General features: G+C 39.6%; 1 protein-coding gene across 8 annotated transcripts in view; it reads left to right on the top strand.

Annotated features, from left to right (window-relative positions):
* dysf (dysferlin, limb girdle muscular dystrophy 2B (autosomal recessive)) overlaps positions 1-15,041 on the top strand; it is a 122,775-nt gene that overhangs the window by 32,186 nt on the left and 75,548 nt on the right. For 5 of the 8 annotated variants that reach the window (XM_028606130.1, XM_028606133.1, XM_028606134.1 and 2 more), the window contains exons 7-28: positions 3,372-3,500; positions 3,585-3,647; positions 3,734-3,784; positions 4,470-4,500; positions 4,677-4,792; positions 5,807-5,933; positions 6,279-6,382; positions 6,475-6,543; positions 6,659-6,702; positions 6,937-7,019; positions 9,610-9,642; positions 9,908-10,023; positions 10,495-10,608; positions 10,699-10,876; positions 11,559-11,683; positions 11,851-11,957; positions 12,245-12,440; positions 13,443-13,589; positions 13,658-13,789; positions 13,942-14,108; positions 14,411-14,525; positions 14,661-14,766. In XM_028606130.1, coding sequence (XP_028461931.1) covers positions 3,372-3,500; positions 3,585-3,647; positions 3,734-3,784; positions 4,470-4,500; positions 4,677-4,792; positions 5,807-5,933; positions 6,279-6,382; positions 6,475-6,543; positions 6,659-6,702; positions 6,937-7,019; positions 9,610-9,642; positions 9,908-10,023; positions 10,495-10,608; positions 10,699-10,876; positions 11,559-11,683; positions 11,851-11,957; positions 12,245-12,440; positions 13,443-13,589; positions 13,658-13,789; positions 13,942-14,108; positions 14,411-14,525; positions 14,661-14,766 — 2,353 coding nt within the window. The remainder of the gene's footprint in view (positions 1-3,371; positions 3,501-3,584; positions 3,648-3,733; positions 3,785-4,469; positions 4,501-4,676; positions 4,793-5,806; positions 5,934-6,278; positions 6,383-6,474; positions 6,544-6,658; positions 6,703-6,936; positions 7,020-9,609; positions 9,643-9,907; positions 10,024-10,494; positions 10,609-10,698; positions 10,877-11,558; positions 11,684-11,850; positions 11,958-12,244; positions 12,441-13,442; positions 13,590-13,657; positions 13,790-13,941; positions 14,109-14,410; positions 14,526-14,660; positions 14,767-15,041) is intronic. The other 3 variants (XM_028606135.1, XM_028606132.1, XM_028606136.1) reach the window with 1 other exon arrangement.

Genomic DNA, 15,041 nt, shown 5'->3' with positions numbered 1-15,041 from the left:
ATGTGCAACCTTCCATTAATGAACCATGTAAACCACAAGACAGGTAGCCAAGCCAGCTGCTGATGGATCAGTTTCATCTAGACAAAGGCACCTGTTAAAAGTCAAATGTCAGATTAGTTTCATTGAGTTGGAATTAGATACTGCATATATCATGACTCACTTGTTCCTCAAGGAAGGTTACCGCTGATCTTGATGAATTTAATCGTGAACCTGATCAATCTTTAAAGGTGTTTTCCCACAAAGAAGCCATTAAAAAAACTGTCTGAGCTTTCAAATTTAAATTGAGGGAAACAAACTTAATACATACAATTCACGCTGAGTCTGAAGGTTTTGTTTTAAACGTGTTGTGACACACAAAATGGTTTAAAATACGTAAGATGTATAATAACTAGGGTGACCAGGTTTCCCGGATCTAAAACCGGGACACTGCGCGTGACCGTAGTGCTCGTGCACGCACACGCTTTTTAACTTGAACATGTGCCAGCCCAGGTCAGACAGACACAGACAGATTAGACACAATTTTGCCAACAGCACACGTAGGCCTACTGCTTAAAACATAATGGGGTATCTCAGTTAATATTCATGAATTTTCTTGGTATGTAGCCTACATATCTAAGAAATAATATTAAAAGACATTGAGTGAGTTTCGTGTGGGACCAACTTTATTTTTCAGAATTAAAGCATTCTTTTGGAAAATGCACCCACTGAGCTTGTGAAAAACTTTGTGAAAAGGTATTTTTCATTGCATGGCACTAAATAAATTATTTGGAACTGCCGCCACAGCCTTGAACTAAAGTTATGGTAACCCTTTACGGTAAGGGTACATGAATTATGAATTGATGCAGGAATTAATTCATGATTTGTGCATTACTTCATTCCTTTATATCTTATGAATCATCAGGACTTGACATGAGTTCTTAGCCTCTCATTCATGAACACCACATCAACTAAAGCATTAGGTAAGGTGGGTACATCATTATGCACAAGTTTTGTTCAAATCAGAATTTGTGCAATGATGACCAAATTTTTTTGCAGAAAAATAATCATGATCATGCTTAATAATTCAAAATGATGTGCCCACGTACCTAATGCTTTAGTTGTGTTGTTCATGTATGAGGTCACGAATGACAGGCTATGAACACGTCAATTCCTGATGATTCATGGGATATTAAAGAATGCAGTAACACATAAATCATTACTTACATAATGCATAATAATACATAGGACGTCTGGTTACCCTAATAATAACTAACTAAAATAAACAGAAACAATGAGGAGGCTGACCTCAGATCTGGCAGGATGGTGGTCTGGGGTGATGTGTTGGCTCTGCCAATGTCCGACCGGTTCCTTAGTTCCACCAGAGTCACAGCCCTCCAGGGAAGGATGTTCTGTATGTTATTTGTCCAGTTAACCCCATCCAACCTTCAAAGTTAATGAGAAAGTCAGTTTTTACTGTGGTGCACGGAATACATGTATGTATGTATGCATGTATGTACTGCATAGGTATCTATAGTTGTGTACAGTTAACTTGCAAGGTATTAAAGCTACACTTGATAACATTTATAAAAATAAAAAAAGCTTAATTTAAATGAATTCATTATTCATTGATTGGTAGCAATTAAGGAGATTTTCTTTCCAGGGCCTAAAAAAAACTTGATGAGGTTTTGATGTTTTTACCTTTCAGTGAGTATTAAGAAATGATAATTTTGACCCTCTGTGAGGTTTTTTGCATTGTCATGGTGCACTCACTGCAGCTGAAATGGAGCATTGCTAGGAACCTGGCGAGTCATGATTCCCTCTCTCTCACACCACTCTCCACTGCTCTCTTGGTCCACAATGTTTAGCACTAAAGAACTCTCATTCCCACAATTTCCACTGCCGCAGGTCCACAAGGCATTCTCTTGGCAAGTGCTGAAGCTTAGCTTATAGCGTAGGACCACCTGTGGACCAGTGACCAAGTGTTATGGCATTAATGGCAACATCCAGGACACAAAAAGGAAAGTCTTCAAAGTCTTCCAAAAAATCTATTTTGCCTTATTAGGTTTATTTTTTACATGGTCCAGGTTCCATACAGACCCAACAAGAACCTCATGGAAAGGTATTTTTATGGTATCATTGTACAGTTTATTTAAAAGATATATAAAGAATCCCCTTTGTTGCATTGCTCTAAGGACTTAAAATACAGCATTTACTGCACTCCACGTCCAACAAATACTGTTATTGGTCACTTTTTACTTTCTGTTAATTTTCATTCCTAACAGTTAAACTTAGTTAGGGAAAGTTATTTCACTTAACATCAATTCTCAACAGGTGACTATTGAATTAGAAGGAAACTGTACGTACCGTGACAGATCCATCTGTGTTAGCGTTTTTTGGGTAGTAAGTCATCACTGTCCCATAAAAACTAGTAGCCTGGGCGCTGCAGATCGTCAGAAGCAGCAGCAGAGAGAGCAACATAGTGAATGTGTGAGACTCTCCACACAAAGACAGTAAATAAATACCAACACTGACATACCGTATATGGCCTCCTTCCAAACACAACTTACCCTTCCCTCCTTCTCTACTTTTACTATTTTGGCTGTCTTCCATGCGAATGAAGTTTGTATGAGGAAGTGTTCAGTGTAAAGGGTTAGAAGATTATGAACAGATATGACTGAGAATGCAGACTATTCAGTGATTAATGAATGTGTCATTATGTTGTAAACATAAGCTAGAAATTGACTTTCAACTGATTTGCATTTGGTTTTTCAAACTTTTCCCGTAATGCAAATCAAAGAAACAGAGAGTAAAATGTCTACAGTTCATGTTGACATCATGCAGTCACTACACAAATACACCTCAGAGTCAGGGCTGGACTGGCCATCTGGCATACCGGGCATTTTCCCGGTGTGCCGACGCACTTTTGGGCCGATTCGCCGATATAAATAGGCCTTTTTTATTTTTTGGCCGAGCCGGCCCATAAAGAACTTACAGCGGCCCATTGGTTAATTTTCTTTATTGCCACTGTCCTGACCCAATCAAAACCAGGAACCCCCTTACCCACTCTGGGCCGCAAATTTAAATCCCACTAAGGCCACCCCTGCCGGCCCTGACACACGAGCTGTAATAGTTATGCTGGAAGTTTAGCATCCATAGAAAGGGGCGTGAAAATAAAGACTCAAGTAAAGTATAAATACCTAATTTTTGTACCTAAGTACTTAAGTAACTTTCCACCACTGACAAATACATACATTGGCCTTTGAACACATTGATAACTGGCCAGTTTATCATTACTTTTACAAAAATTACTGGTAGCTATAAATTAGTTTTCAGTTTTAAATTGTTCACATTTTATTTGCTGAAAGTCACTGCTCATATGTCTTCCCGTCCAGGTTCGTGTGCGGGTCATTGAGGGCCGACAGTTGCCAGGCATCAACATCAAGCCTGTTGTCAAAGTAACGGTAGCCGGGCAGACCAAGAGGACCCGCATCAGAAAGGGCAACAACCCAATCTTTGATGAGGTAAACAAGAAATACTAAAAGTTAAAATAATTAGCCAGAAAATAGTTAATATCTGAAACTGTCAAACTGCTTTCCTCTCGGCAGACTTTCTTCTTGAACTTCTTTGAGACGCCATCAGACTTGTTTGATGAACCGATCTTCATCACTGTGAGTAAGCTTATTTTTACCTACATTTTTGTTTTCCTCTTTTGTTGCCCTTGATGAAAAGCAAACTCTCTCTATCTGCCTGACAGGTGTGTGACTCTCGCTCACTCAGAACTGATGCTGTGATCGGTGAATTCAAGGTAAACTGTCATTTTAATGCACTTGTCTGTTCCAACTGATAAACAGATATAAAATATTTAATGCTGGACAGTGGTGGAAGAAGAATTCAGATACCTTTCTTTAGTGAAAGTACCACACTGTAAAATACTTTACTATAACTAAATGTTCTGCTTCTAAAACCCCATTTAAGTAAATCAATGTACTGCGTCAGCAAAATGTAGTTTGAGAACTGTATGACATTTGAAACACTTCATCCTTCAGTTTATCACAAACATTTAACATCGACACATCTGGAGATACATTGGCTGCATCTCATGGCCCTTATTTGATAGCTCCTCGACTCCTTGGTCCTCGGCTGAACCGGAAGTTGTTCTGTCCCTCCTCCGAGGAGCTTTCGGGCAAGGATTCTCAAGAGTAGCCTTCCCGGAAGCCGTGCAGCTGAACTCCGCCCATACAGCTGACAAATTCTCGCGTATCCTCGCCTGAAGCTCCTCGATGATCCCTCCTCAATGCTCGCTCCTCGGACCTCGGGGTAGAAATAAGCGCTTTGAGACAGCCTTCACGGGGAACACAACAACGTCCGGTTCAGCCGAGGACAGAGGAGTCAAGGAGCTTAATCTGTGATCATGATTTCTTGCACATTCATCGAGAAAAAAAGTGAAAGAAAAAGCAAAATCATCTAACATATTTTCATATTTTTTACAGTTGGATGTGGGCACCGTCTACAATGAGCACAGTGAGTCTACGTTTACGTGGACTTTTTTGGTTTTTGGTGATTTGTACTGTTGTATTGGTGTGAAATCTGTCACTAGGGAGCTGAAAGTCTTTTTAGTCCCTGGTTCTTATTTTGAAGTTCTTGGTTCCAGTATGTTATTGGTTAGCTGGAGTTTGAGCCCGCCCCCTTCCCTTTAGGACACTGCTTCTTGAGGAAATGGCTGCTGCTGTGTGACCCTGATGACCTCTCTGCCGGGGTCAAAGGTTACCTAAAGGTCAGCTTGCTGGTTTTGGCAGCTGGAGATGAGCCACCGGTGAGTCTGAATGGATAAAAAACGATTAGCAAAACAGCATTATGATATTTGTTCCTCACATTAGAAAACTGCATAACTCTGAAACTAACTAGCTTAACTAACTTAGCTGTACTTTAAAATGAATGCTAACATACTAAAGACTAGCTTTTTACACAAGCATGGTAGCTTTACCCTAAGAGCAATGTTAGCACGTTGCCTTGCTAATTGTATGCATGCTAAGGTGTTAAACAGTACAGGCTAAACGGTAGCATATTCTTATGTAGTTTTATGCTACTGCAACATAGTAATATTAGCCTGTTAGCATTCTCATGATAGCATTTAAACCCAAAGTCCCACTGGTAACACAAAGTAAAATTGAGGCTGAAACACAGTTTAGACCCCAATTTTAGACTGACAACAATACATACACTTTTATTTAGTAACAACAAGGCCGTTCCTCTGGTGTCACACACAAACTTTACTTAGTTTTCTGTCTTACTAGTTTTTAAGATATAAGAATAGCAAAGTTTTAATATTTTGAATAGTTTGAGATTGCAGTCCTTCAAATATTTTGATATTATCTTCTGCCTTAGTGGTGGAAGAAGTCTAAAAAGTCTTGAATTAAAAATGTAAATGTACTTTAAGTATCAAAAGAAAAAGTACTCATTCTTCAGAATGGCTCCTTTGAAGGTGTTATAGTAGAACATTATACTATTCTGTTTTTATCGTTAACAATGCATGTACAGAAAGAGCATTTGCATGTTGTTCGTCAATGTGGAGCCAATTTTAGATACTTTGTATACTACTATGTAGATTATTAGGAAAGTACTGCATCATATTATATATGTGCACAGCGAACATTTAAAAAAAACAGTTCAATAAAGATGTAAATGGACAAACCATAATAATCAGACGAGCATTTCTTACCCACATTTTCTCTATTGTATATTCCATGTTTGGGTCTTGCTTTTAATAAATGCAGGTTTTTATTTATTTATGAACATATGTAAGTATTTGTATCTATGTGTCTTCCAGGCTGACAAACGCGAGTGTGTGGAGGATAAAGAAGACATTGAAGGAAACCTGCTGAGACCGGCTGGTCTGTCTCTGAGAGGAGCCACCTTCACCCTGAGGATCTTCAGAGCTGAAGACCTGCCGCAAAGTTAGTCTCTCTAGTGTGTGTTTATTAGGGCTGCAACTAACGATTATTTTCATCTGTCGATTCAATTAGCTGTTCTATGTGAGTTCTGTCTATAAAATGTTAGAAAATGGTGAAAAATGTCAATGCCTGTTCCCCAAAGTCCAAGATGACGTCCTCAATAGATGAGTGAAGAAACTAGAAAATATTCACATCTAAGAAGCTGAAATCAGAGAGATTTTACTTTTTTAACTCAAACCAATTAATCGATTATCAAAATAGTTGCCTATTAACCAATTTCGTTATGCAGCTCTAGTTTGAAATTAGAGCTCAAGGGATCTCTAAATTCTTCCTGTTTTGTGTCTGCAGTGGACGATGCCTTCATGGATGGGATGAGGCAGATTCTTGGATTTGACAGCAACAGGAAGAACCTGGTGGATCCTCTGGTGGAGATCCACTTTGCTGGCAAAACCGTGCGTCATTTGAACCGAGCAATTTATTCCAAACCCAACATTAAATACAGAACCTAAATATTTAATGTATATTGTATTTTGTATATTTTCAGGTCTGCACTAAGATTCTGGAGAAGAATGCCAATCCACAATGGAACCAGAGTCTGTCCATGCCTATTAGGGTAATACACACACACACACAAACACATGTTATTATGAAACTTTATTGTGCTACCAAGACAAGTAAACTCATCATTATCATCATCATACAGCATATTCTTTCTTTTTCCCTTCCAGTTTCCCTCCATGTGTGAGAAGCTGAGGATCAGAATTCTGGACTGGTGAATCCCATGTGTTATATTACTTATATTTTGGATTTATGAAACTCATCAGAATATAAAGAATTTTGCATGAAACGTTAGCTTGAAGCAGGCATTTTCAAAGTCTGACTTTGTGCATCCCCCCTCAGAGAAACATCAAGACAACTGTGATAAGCTGTGGGCTATTTTTTATAGCCTGTGTTTGTTTACATCTACAGCATTATGTTGACCGCATTTCTCACTCTCTTATTTCAGGGACAGAGCCAGTCACAATGATGTCATCGGCACCAGCCACCTCTGTATGTCTAAGATCTCCGCGCCCGGTGGAGAGATAGATGGTAAGTAACTAGTCGAAACTGGTCTGAACTGGACTTTACCCTGCCAGTTTGGTTTGGACTTGTTTAGACTGGAATTGGATGGCATTGACTGCACCAAAGTGTTTATACTTAAAGCGTAACTCTCGCTAAAATGCAACCTAGGGTCTTTTTGTGAATGTACCAGAGTCAAACTTTTGTTTAAAAGCATAATTAGGACGTAAAGGCCACTTTTAAGATTTACTGTATTCTCGTTTTTGGTCGAATGGCCTTTTAATTGGGAGTGCTAGGGGCACTACTATGATAGCATCAAAATCACTATTTTTAAAACACTAAGAAGGCTAGACACAAAAGGAAACTTTGCTCCAAGTATCACCAGGGGCTCTACACATGAACTCCAGCATTGAGAACATTGTTTGTGCACACAGAGTTTACTAAAAAGAAAGGTTTTGAACGACTTACTTTAGCTGTTGGTGTTTCCGGTCGCTGCCATCTCGCCAGTCAAAAAGTGTCGATCTCCGAATGCAACTTAACAGTAAAGATGGAAAAGATCCTAAAGCTTAGTTACATATAAATGCACGGATAATTGGTTGTTTTGTCGTTAGTGAAAAACAATATTGACCTTGTAGTTGAAAAAGGAGCCTCATATAAGAATGACATTTCCTCCTATGGAGTCCGTTCATTTGCATTCGGAGATCGACACTATTTGACTGGTGAGATGGTAGCAACCGGAAACAACAACTGCTAAAGTAAGTTCTTTTTAGTAAACTCTGTTTACACAAACAATGTTCTCAATGCTTGCGTTAATGTGTACAGCCCCTGGTGATACTTGGAGCAAAGTTTCATGTTGTGTCGAGCCTTCTTCGTGTTTTAAAAATGTTGATTTGGATGTGATCGTAGTAGTGCCCCTAGCACTCCCATTCAAAAGGCCATTTGACCGAAAAAAAAAAAACGGTAAATCTTAAAAGTGGCGCTTCCGTCCTAATTATGCTTTTAAATGGAAGTTTGACTCGGGTACATTCACAAAAAACACCCTAGGTTGCATTTTGGCAAGAGTTAGGCTTTAACTGGTCTTTTCTGGTCTGGTTTAGTCTATAGTTTGTTTTCTTTCCTTGAGATGCTCGGGTTTTCTTGTCCTTTATCTGGATTCTCCAACAAACTAGAGTGTGTTGCTCTTATGAGACCAGTTTGACTCAGTTCAGACCAGTATGCTCATAGCACAGGAATGGCCTGGCGTGGTATGGAGAACAAGAAACGGTTTATCATCAGTTTCCATCAGCAACATAAATGCAACTTCTGATAAACACAGTGTGAATTTGTGATTTAAGAGTCCAGTATGGATGTGATTCTATAAATCTCAGGTCTTAAACCACCTGATGGATCCGTGGTTTGTAATCATAACAAGGCATGGGCGTGTTTTTTTCCAGTGAGATGCATGATAAGTAACCTGGGAATGTTTTTGTGCTGAACACTGACACTGCCTGCGTGTCGGGTCCTCGGAGTGCCTCACAGTTGTCTTGTCTCAGATGAAGACCAGTGCCATTTGTTCTTTGTCTTTGTTTCAAAAAATATCATTAGCATATAGCACCTTAAAGGACAATTCCAGTGCAAAATGAACCTAGGGGTTAGTAATAGAGATGGCCTGATACCATTTTTTGCTTCCCGATACCGATTCAGATACCTGAACTTGCATATCGGCCAATACCGAGTACCAATCCAATACCAGTGTGTCATATATTTTATTATGTTTTAACAACTGAATACTACTATCTCTGTATGGATGTGATATTATTTCTATATTTGTTGTCTGTCTGGCTCAGGTTAAACTCTTTGTGAAACATGAACAAACAAACAATGAATGCTACAGAACTTTCTTTTATTCTCCAGTTTGACAGTCAGTTATAACAGAAAAAGAACATAAATAAACTACTGTGACGTAGATTTTCTTTAGGGCTTTATTACGTGGTATCGGATGGGTGCATAAACTCCAGTACTTCCCGATACCGATACCAGCGTTTTAGGCAGTATCGAGCCGATACCGGACCATCTCTACTTAATAACACATGGGTACCGAGTCGACCGTTCTCTGAGATATGTTTTCATACTAATCGAATGCGACCAAAACGGTAATTAGCTTGTAACGCTAGTCGTCGGGGCATTCTAAAGTAAAAAGAAATCGCTATTTCTACACCACTAACAAGGCTCAAAATACATGGCGTTCGTCGTTCGACTGGTTAGCTAATTACTGTTTTGCGCTAAAACTGGTCACATTCGATTAGCATGACAGATCCCAGAGAACGGTTGACTCGGTACACACATGTTATTAATCCTTAGGTTCATTTTGCGCCGGAATTGTCCTTTAAAGCCACCATACACCAAGTAATTTACTTTAATTTACTACAAGTGAAGTAATTTTTTGTCATTATTGTCTTGTTTCAAGTTTTTTCTTGAAACAAGCTAAATGATTTAGCTTTGACTGTTCGGGGTTTTCTTTGGTAGTGGTCCAGTGCATCTGTTTTGGTTTAAGTGACGTCCAGAGACGTCAGTTTCCATTCTGTCTGACTCTGAACATCTGTCTGTGATTCTGAACCATCCTTCCTCTCTACGCATTCAGATGACTTGACTCCACGGAACTTCCACTCTGGCAGTACGTCCACCATCCTCTCTACACCACTTTTATATTGTTTGAAACAGTTCAGTCAATTCAACTGTTTCACATTATTTTTGTGATGTATATTTTCTTATCCTTTTTGAACTCTTAACTGTTTCCATCTTGGCTTGATTGTAATGAAACTCTCTTTTTGTCAAATGCACATCATTTCATCAACCAATCAGTCTTTTCTTCATTTTCATGGTTTCCACTATCTGCCCTGTTTATAATAAAATCTATTGGCCATTTTGTGTCATTGCAGTTGACGACAGTCTTGGTTTCCTGCCAACGTTCGGTCCCTGTTTTGTGAACCTGTATGGCAGCCCCAGAGAGTTCAGCGCCTTCAACGATCCACACGAAGCGCTCAACCTTGGAAAAGTAACGTGACGTTTGTTTTTTCAAACACAGTCCGTATAAAATAATAAATTAATACCATCCAGAACTAGATTTTACCTTGCTGGCTTGACTTGATTTTACATTTTAATGTGTTTATTTCACACGTCAACTTGGGCTAGGTACGATCCGTTTTTGGTCCAATCACTGCAAGCGTTCTTCTTATTTTTTAATTATTATTTTTTTTTATTTCTATTTGCTTATAGTGCAATACAAGTGCGTACCGCAAGTGTTCTTCGTTGTAATGTGACATGTGATCAGCCCATTACTGCAGCAGCTACAACCCATCCAGTCTGTGGTGTGGTGAAGCCGAGCGCTTTCAGAGTAGAGGCTGTTACAGGCCTCTCAGTAATTGTATTGTTGTTTTGGTAATTACACTAATGTCTTTGTGGCAATAATATATTCATTCAATGAATATTGCTCCTTTTCAAAGATGTGTTCTCTTCTCTGTGTCAGGGGGAGGGCGTGGCCTACCGAGGTCGAGTTTTACTGGAAGTAACTACAAAACTGGCGGACAAGCCGGAGCCGAAAACTGAAGACATTCCGTCAGATGACCTGCTGGTGGTGGAGGTGAGAGGGAAGGTTACAAACACTTGAACGACAAGGAGAAATGTGTGATCCGTCTCTCACTCTTCATCAATCTATTCCTCCGTCTAACAGAAGTTCCTCAGGAAGAGGAAGTTCTCTCTCTTCGTGGCGTTTTACTCGGCCACGCTCCTCCAGGACGTCGACGACGCCATCCAGTTCGAGGTCAGCATCGGTAACTACGGCAACAAGTTCGACTACACCTGCCTCCCTCTGGCCTCCACCACTCAGTTCAGCAGGGCTGTGTTTGACGGTAGGTCAAAGGTCAGGTTGTAAATGGAGCAGTCTAGTCCAGGTGAAATCTACAGACATTTTGATTGGTAGCAAAGCACCAAAATGTCTATATACTGTATGTGCAATCAATTCAGACTCACCTGTGTAAATGTGCAATAAGTTGAGTTTCGGGTATTAATATGCTAGGAAATAGAGTAATATACATGTGCAAAAAACAAACAAAGATGTGCAGGTTATTAGTTTAAGTTGTAGTAGATTGGTGTATTTTTTCAACAAATAAATATACAGTGCGTGTGCAATAAAGTAATATATATGTTCAATAAAGTAATTTAATGTATTTTAAATGCATTAAATAAATATAAGTTTGCAGCAAAGTGGTGTACATGCAAAGTAAAATAACAAACAAGCAATAATTTAAATAATGTTTGCATTAAAAGTCCAAAAGCTTCCAAAAGGGAAGACACAAGTTTGGTACCCACTGGTTTAGAATATATTTTTTTTTATTTTAGCTGGAAAAGCATCTATTTTATTTATTTTTATTTTATTACTGTATATTTGTAGTTACATTTCGTCACTGCAGAACCCCCCAGTATATTTTTTAACTAACCCAATTAATGATGTTGATTCAATGATTAGTGATGAATTCATGGTAATGATGAGTGTATCATCTCTGTGTTTGTGTGTGCTTGTGTGTGTTCCAGGTTGCCACTACTACTACATCCCGTGGGGAAACATTAAACCAGTGGTGGTTCTGTCTTCAGAGTGGGAAGATATCAAACCGAGGATCGAGGCTCTCAACATGCTGCTGGCCGCCATAGAGAGACTGGTGGGTGCTGTATCTCTCTCTGTGTGTGTGTGTGTCTATCTTTCTTTGAACATCTTTGAGTTTTAGACCTTGAAAATGTGTAATTTGAAAATAAGAATTCCTTTTGCAAAATGGCAACATTAATTTACCGTGTATGTGTGTGTGTGTGCGTGTGTGTGCGTGTCCAGGAGGCGAACCTGCAGAGGGTGCAGCTGGAGGTGAAGGCAGGCACTGATCTGGACGATGTGGAGCTCCGAGTGGTCGAGCTGTTGGATCAGGTCATCACAGACTGCAGGTAAACCCTGTGTAATGTCACTGTCAAGTTTTTATGCGCCGGTGGAATGTAACTACGACCATTTACTCAAGTATTTTACTGTACTTTCCATTTTATGCTACTTTACTTTTTTAGGTGACTACATGTTAGAGACAAATATTGTACTTTTTGACTGGTTTAATCTTTCTTTGCAAATTGGTTATGTTCCGATAACTTCAGACTTCCTGTTGACAGCAAATAGATGCTGCACTTCTGTTCACATACAAAGTATTTCTGTGTTTTGTCTCTCTCTCTCTCTCTTTCTCCAGTGAAGAGCTGCCCTCTCTCGACCAGTGGCAGTGTGCGACCCCTCTGGACCGCTCGCTGAGGCACATTCGTACCCTCCACCTGCAGCAGATCGTTGCGGCTGCGCAGGCTCTCAAGCACGGCCCTGCCACCGAGCTCTCCACAGTGATGGAGCAGGCTGAGGACTGGGCCGGCAGACTGAGGACAATGGCCGAGGAGGTGAGCGCGTTATTATGTTCCCTTTATATTCTAGTAATGAATTAGAGGTCTTTACATTAGCACAGTAGCCGTGCATCACGGTGATGCCAGCTTCCCAATGAAAAGTAAGAAAGACATAGTCATAAAACAGCCATATTACCTCCACAAAAAGAAAGATTTTGCCAAAAAAAAAAACGTCTGCAGACCTGAATCACCTTTTCGGGATGACGTTTGTAATGTCCTTTTATTAGACAAATGTTATTCCATCATCAAATTATTGCATAAACTCTACTGAAAAAACACCTCAAGCATGAGGAAAACATGTTGTCATGTTAATAAAGTTTTACTGAGTTGTGCAGATCTTATATATATTTTGATATTTGCCTAAAAAACAGTATCTTGATCTATTTGCAAAATTTATTTTAAAATTTCTGATTTCTAAAGTTTATGTAAGAGTAGGATTGTAATAAATGTTTATTATTATTATACTTATTATCATTATTATTAATTTAATTAAAGTGTTGAGTGTGAGTCTGTGTGTGAGAGAGAAGCCGTGGTATTTATGTCTGAGGCTGTAAACTGTGGAGGAATAAATTTGCCTTTATCATAAATAAAGAAATAAATGTAAAAAAAGAAAAACCTCAATTATCAAATAAATGTGCATGTTAATATGAAAATAAAATGTTTGTGAACAAATACAGTAATTAATAAATAAAAACAAATACATTTAAACAGAAAATAATACATTGGAAAATAATTCAATATGAAGTATAAAATAAAAATGTTAATGTTATTTGTATTTATTTTTTATTTACTTTACATTTTATTTCTGCATTTTCTTCTTAATTTTTTCTTTCATTTATTTATTGAGCCATTTATTTATAATAATGGTAGCTTCAGTCCTCCATAGTACTGGAAAATGTATGGTATGTGACAAAGAGAGAAAGAATAAAAGTCAGAGAAAATACTAATTCACTCTCTCTCTCTCTGTTCCTCTGTATGCTCTCTACGTCTCTCGCCCAGCCTCAGAACAGTCTCCCAGACATAGTGATATGGATGCTGCGGGGCGACCGCAGGGTGGCGTACCACCGCATCCCAGCACACACTGTGATCTTCTCCCAGCAGCACTGTGGGAAACACTGCGGACAGCTGCAGACTGTCTTCCTCAAGGTACGTACTGTCACACACATATATTGTCTTCTGAAATAAAGTTTCACTGACCCCGGTGTGTTGTGAAGAACCCACAGGGCAGCGGAGGAGAGGCCAAACTTCCTGGGCAGCTGAGGGTCAAAGTCTGGTTTGGATTGGCTGCTGATGTCAAACACTTCAACCAATACGCTGAAGGGAAGCTGTCGGTCTTTGCTGAGACGGTAAGATGCACACTACTGCTGCTGGGTGTGAAGATCTGAGAGTCAGGGTCAGAATTTGCTTCATATACACTCTAGAGCTGTAACTAACTCTCATAAAAAGTCTTCACATAGGGGCTTTAAGTCTCCCTCTCTCCCTCTCTCTCTATCTGCAGTATGAGAACCAGACACGACTCGCCCTGGTGGGCAGCTGGGGAACTACAGGTCTGACCTACCCCAAGTTCAGTGATGTCACTGGAAGAATTAAACTGCCCAAAGAGAGCTTCAAGCCCTCTCCTGGCTGGACCTGGGCTGGAGACTGGTACATCAGCCCCGAGAAGACGTAAGTGTGTGTGTGTGTGTGTGTGTGTGTTTGTGCGTGTTCGCGTTCGTGCATGTGTGTGTGTGTGTGTGTGTGTGTGTGTGTGTGTGTGTGTCTTGCTGATTTGGGTAGGGTTTTATTTTTTCAAGAACTACATTTTGTGTCTCCTTCGACCAGACATGTTTGCACTTTTTGAGTGGAATCTTATCCACTAAGTAATGTTCCCACTAGATACTGACAAATACAGTATGTAGTGGTACATACTGGCTCCATCTTTGAACTTACCGTTATCTTTTTCAGTTGTTACTATTCTTCTCTTTTAGAATGCTGTATGATGTGGACGCCGGCCACATGACCTACACAGAGGAAGTTTTCGAAAACCAGATGAGGTTGCCGGGGGGACAATGGATCGGCATGCCGGAGGGGTACACTGACGTGGTGCGTGGGTGTGAATACTCTGAATGTTTGAGTGTGTTTCTGCACACACAAACATTTCATGGCTTCACTCATCCGTGTAAATCGATGTGTGTGTGTGTGTGTGTGTGTGTGTGTGTGTGTGTGTGCACGTGTCAGAATGGGGAGAAGGCGGTGCCAAAGGACGAGGTGGACTGTCCTGCAGGTTGGGTGTGGGAGGAGGTGGAGTGGAGCGAAGATCTCAACAGGGCTGTGGATGATCAAGGTGCACACACACAAAACACAACAAAAGCTGAATTATTTACACAAGCAATAATAAGTCCCATTCTGTGTGTGTTCCAGTGAGGGAAAAATAACTAAGTACATTTAGTCAAGTATTGTACAATTTGGAAGTACTACTGCTAATTTAGACTCCTACTTCATAACATTGTAGAGGGAATTACTGTATTTTTTCTTTATTTATTTATTTATTTATTTTTTTTTTACAAATTATGGTTGCAGAAATATGTTTTTTTCTTCTTAAACTCATGACCCCTCAGA

This window comes from Perca flavescens, chromosome 19, assembly GCF_004354835.1.
Source record: "Perca flavescens isolate YP-PL-M2 chromosome 19, PFLA_1.0, whole genome shotgun sequence".
Classification (NCBI taxonomy): Eukaryota; Metazoa; Chordata; class Actinopteri; order Perciformes; family Percidae; genus Perca; species Perca flavescens.
Note: the sequence above shows the minus strand (reverse complement) of the source record. Positions and strands in the feature narration are given on the sequence as shown.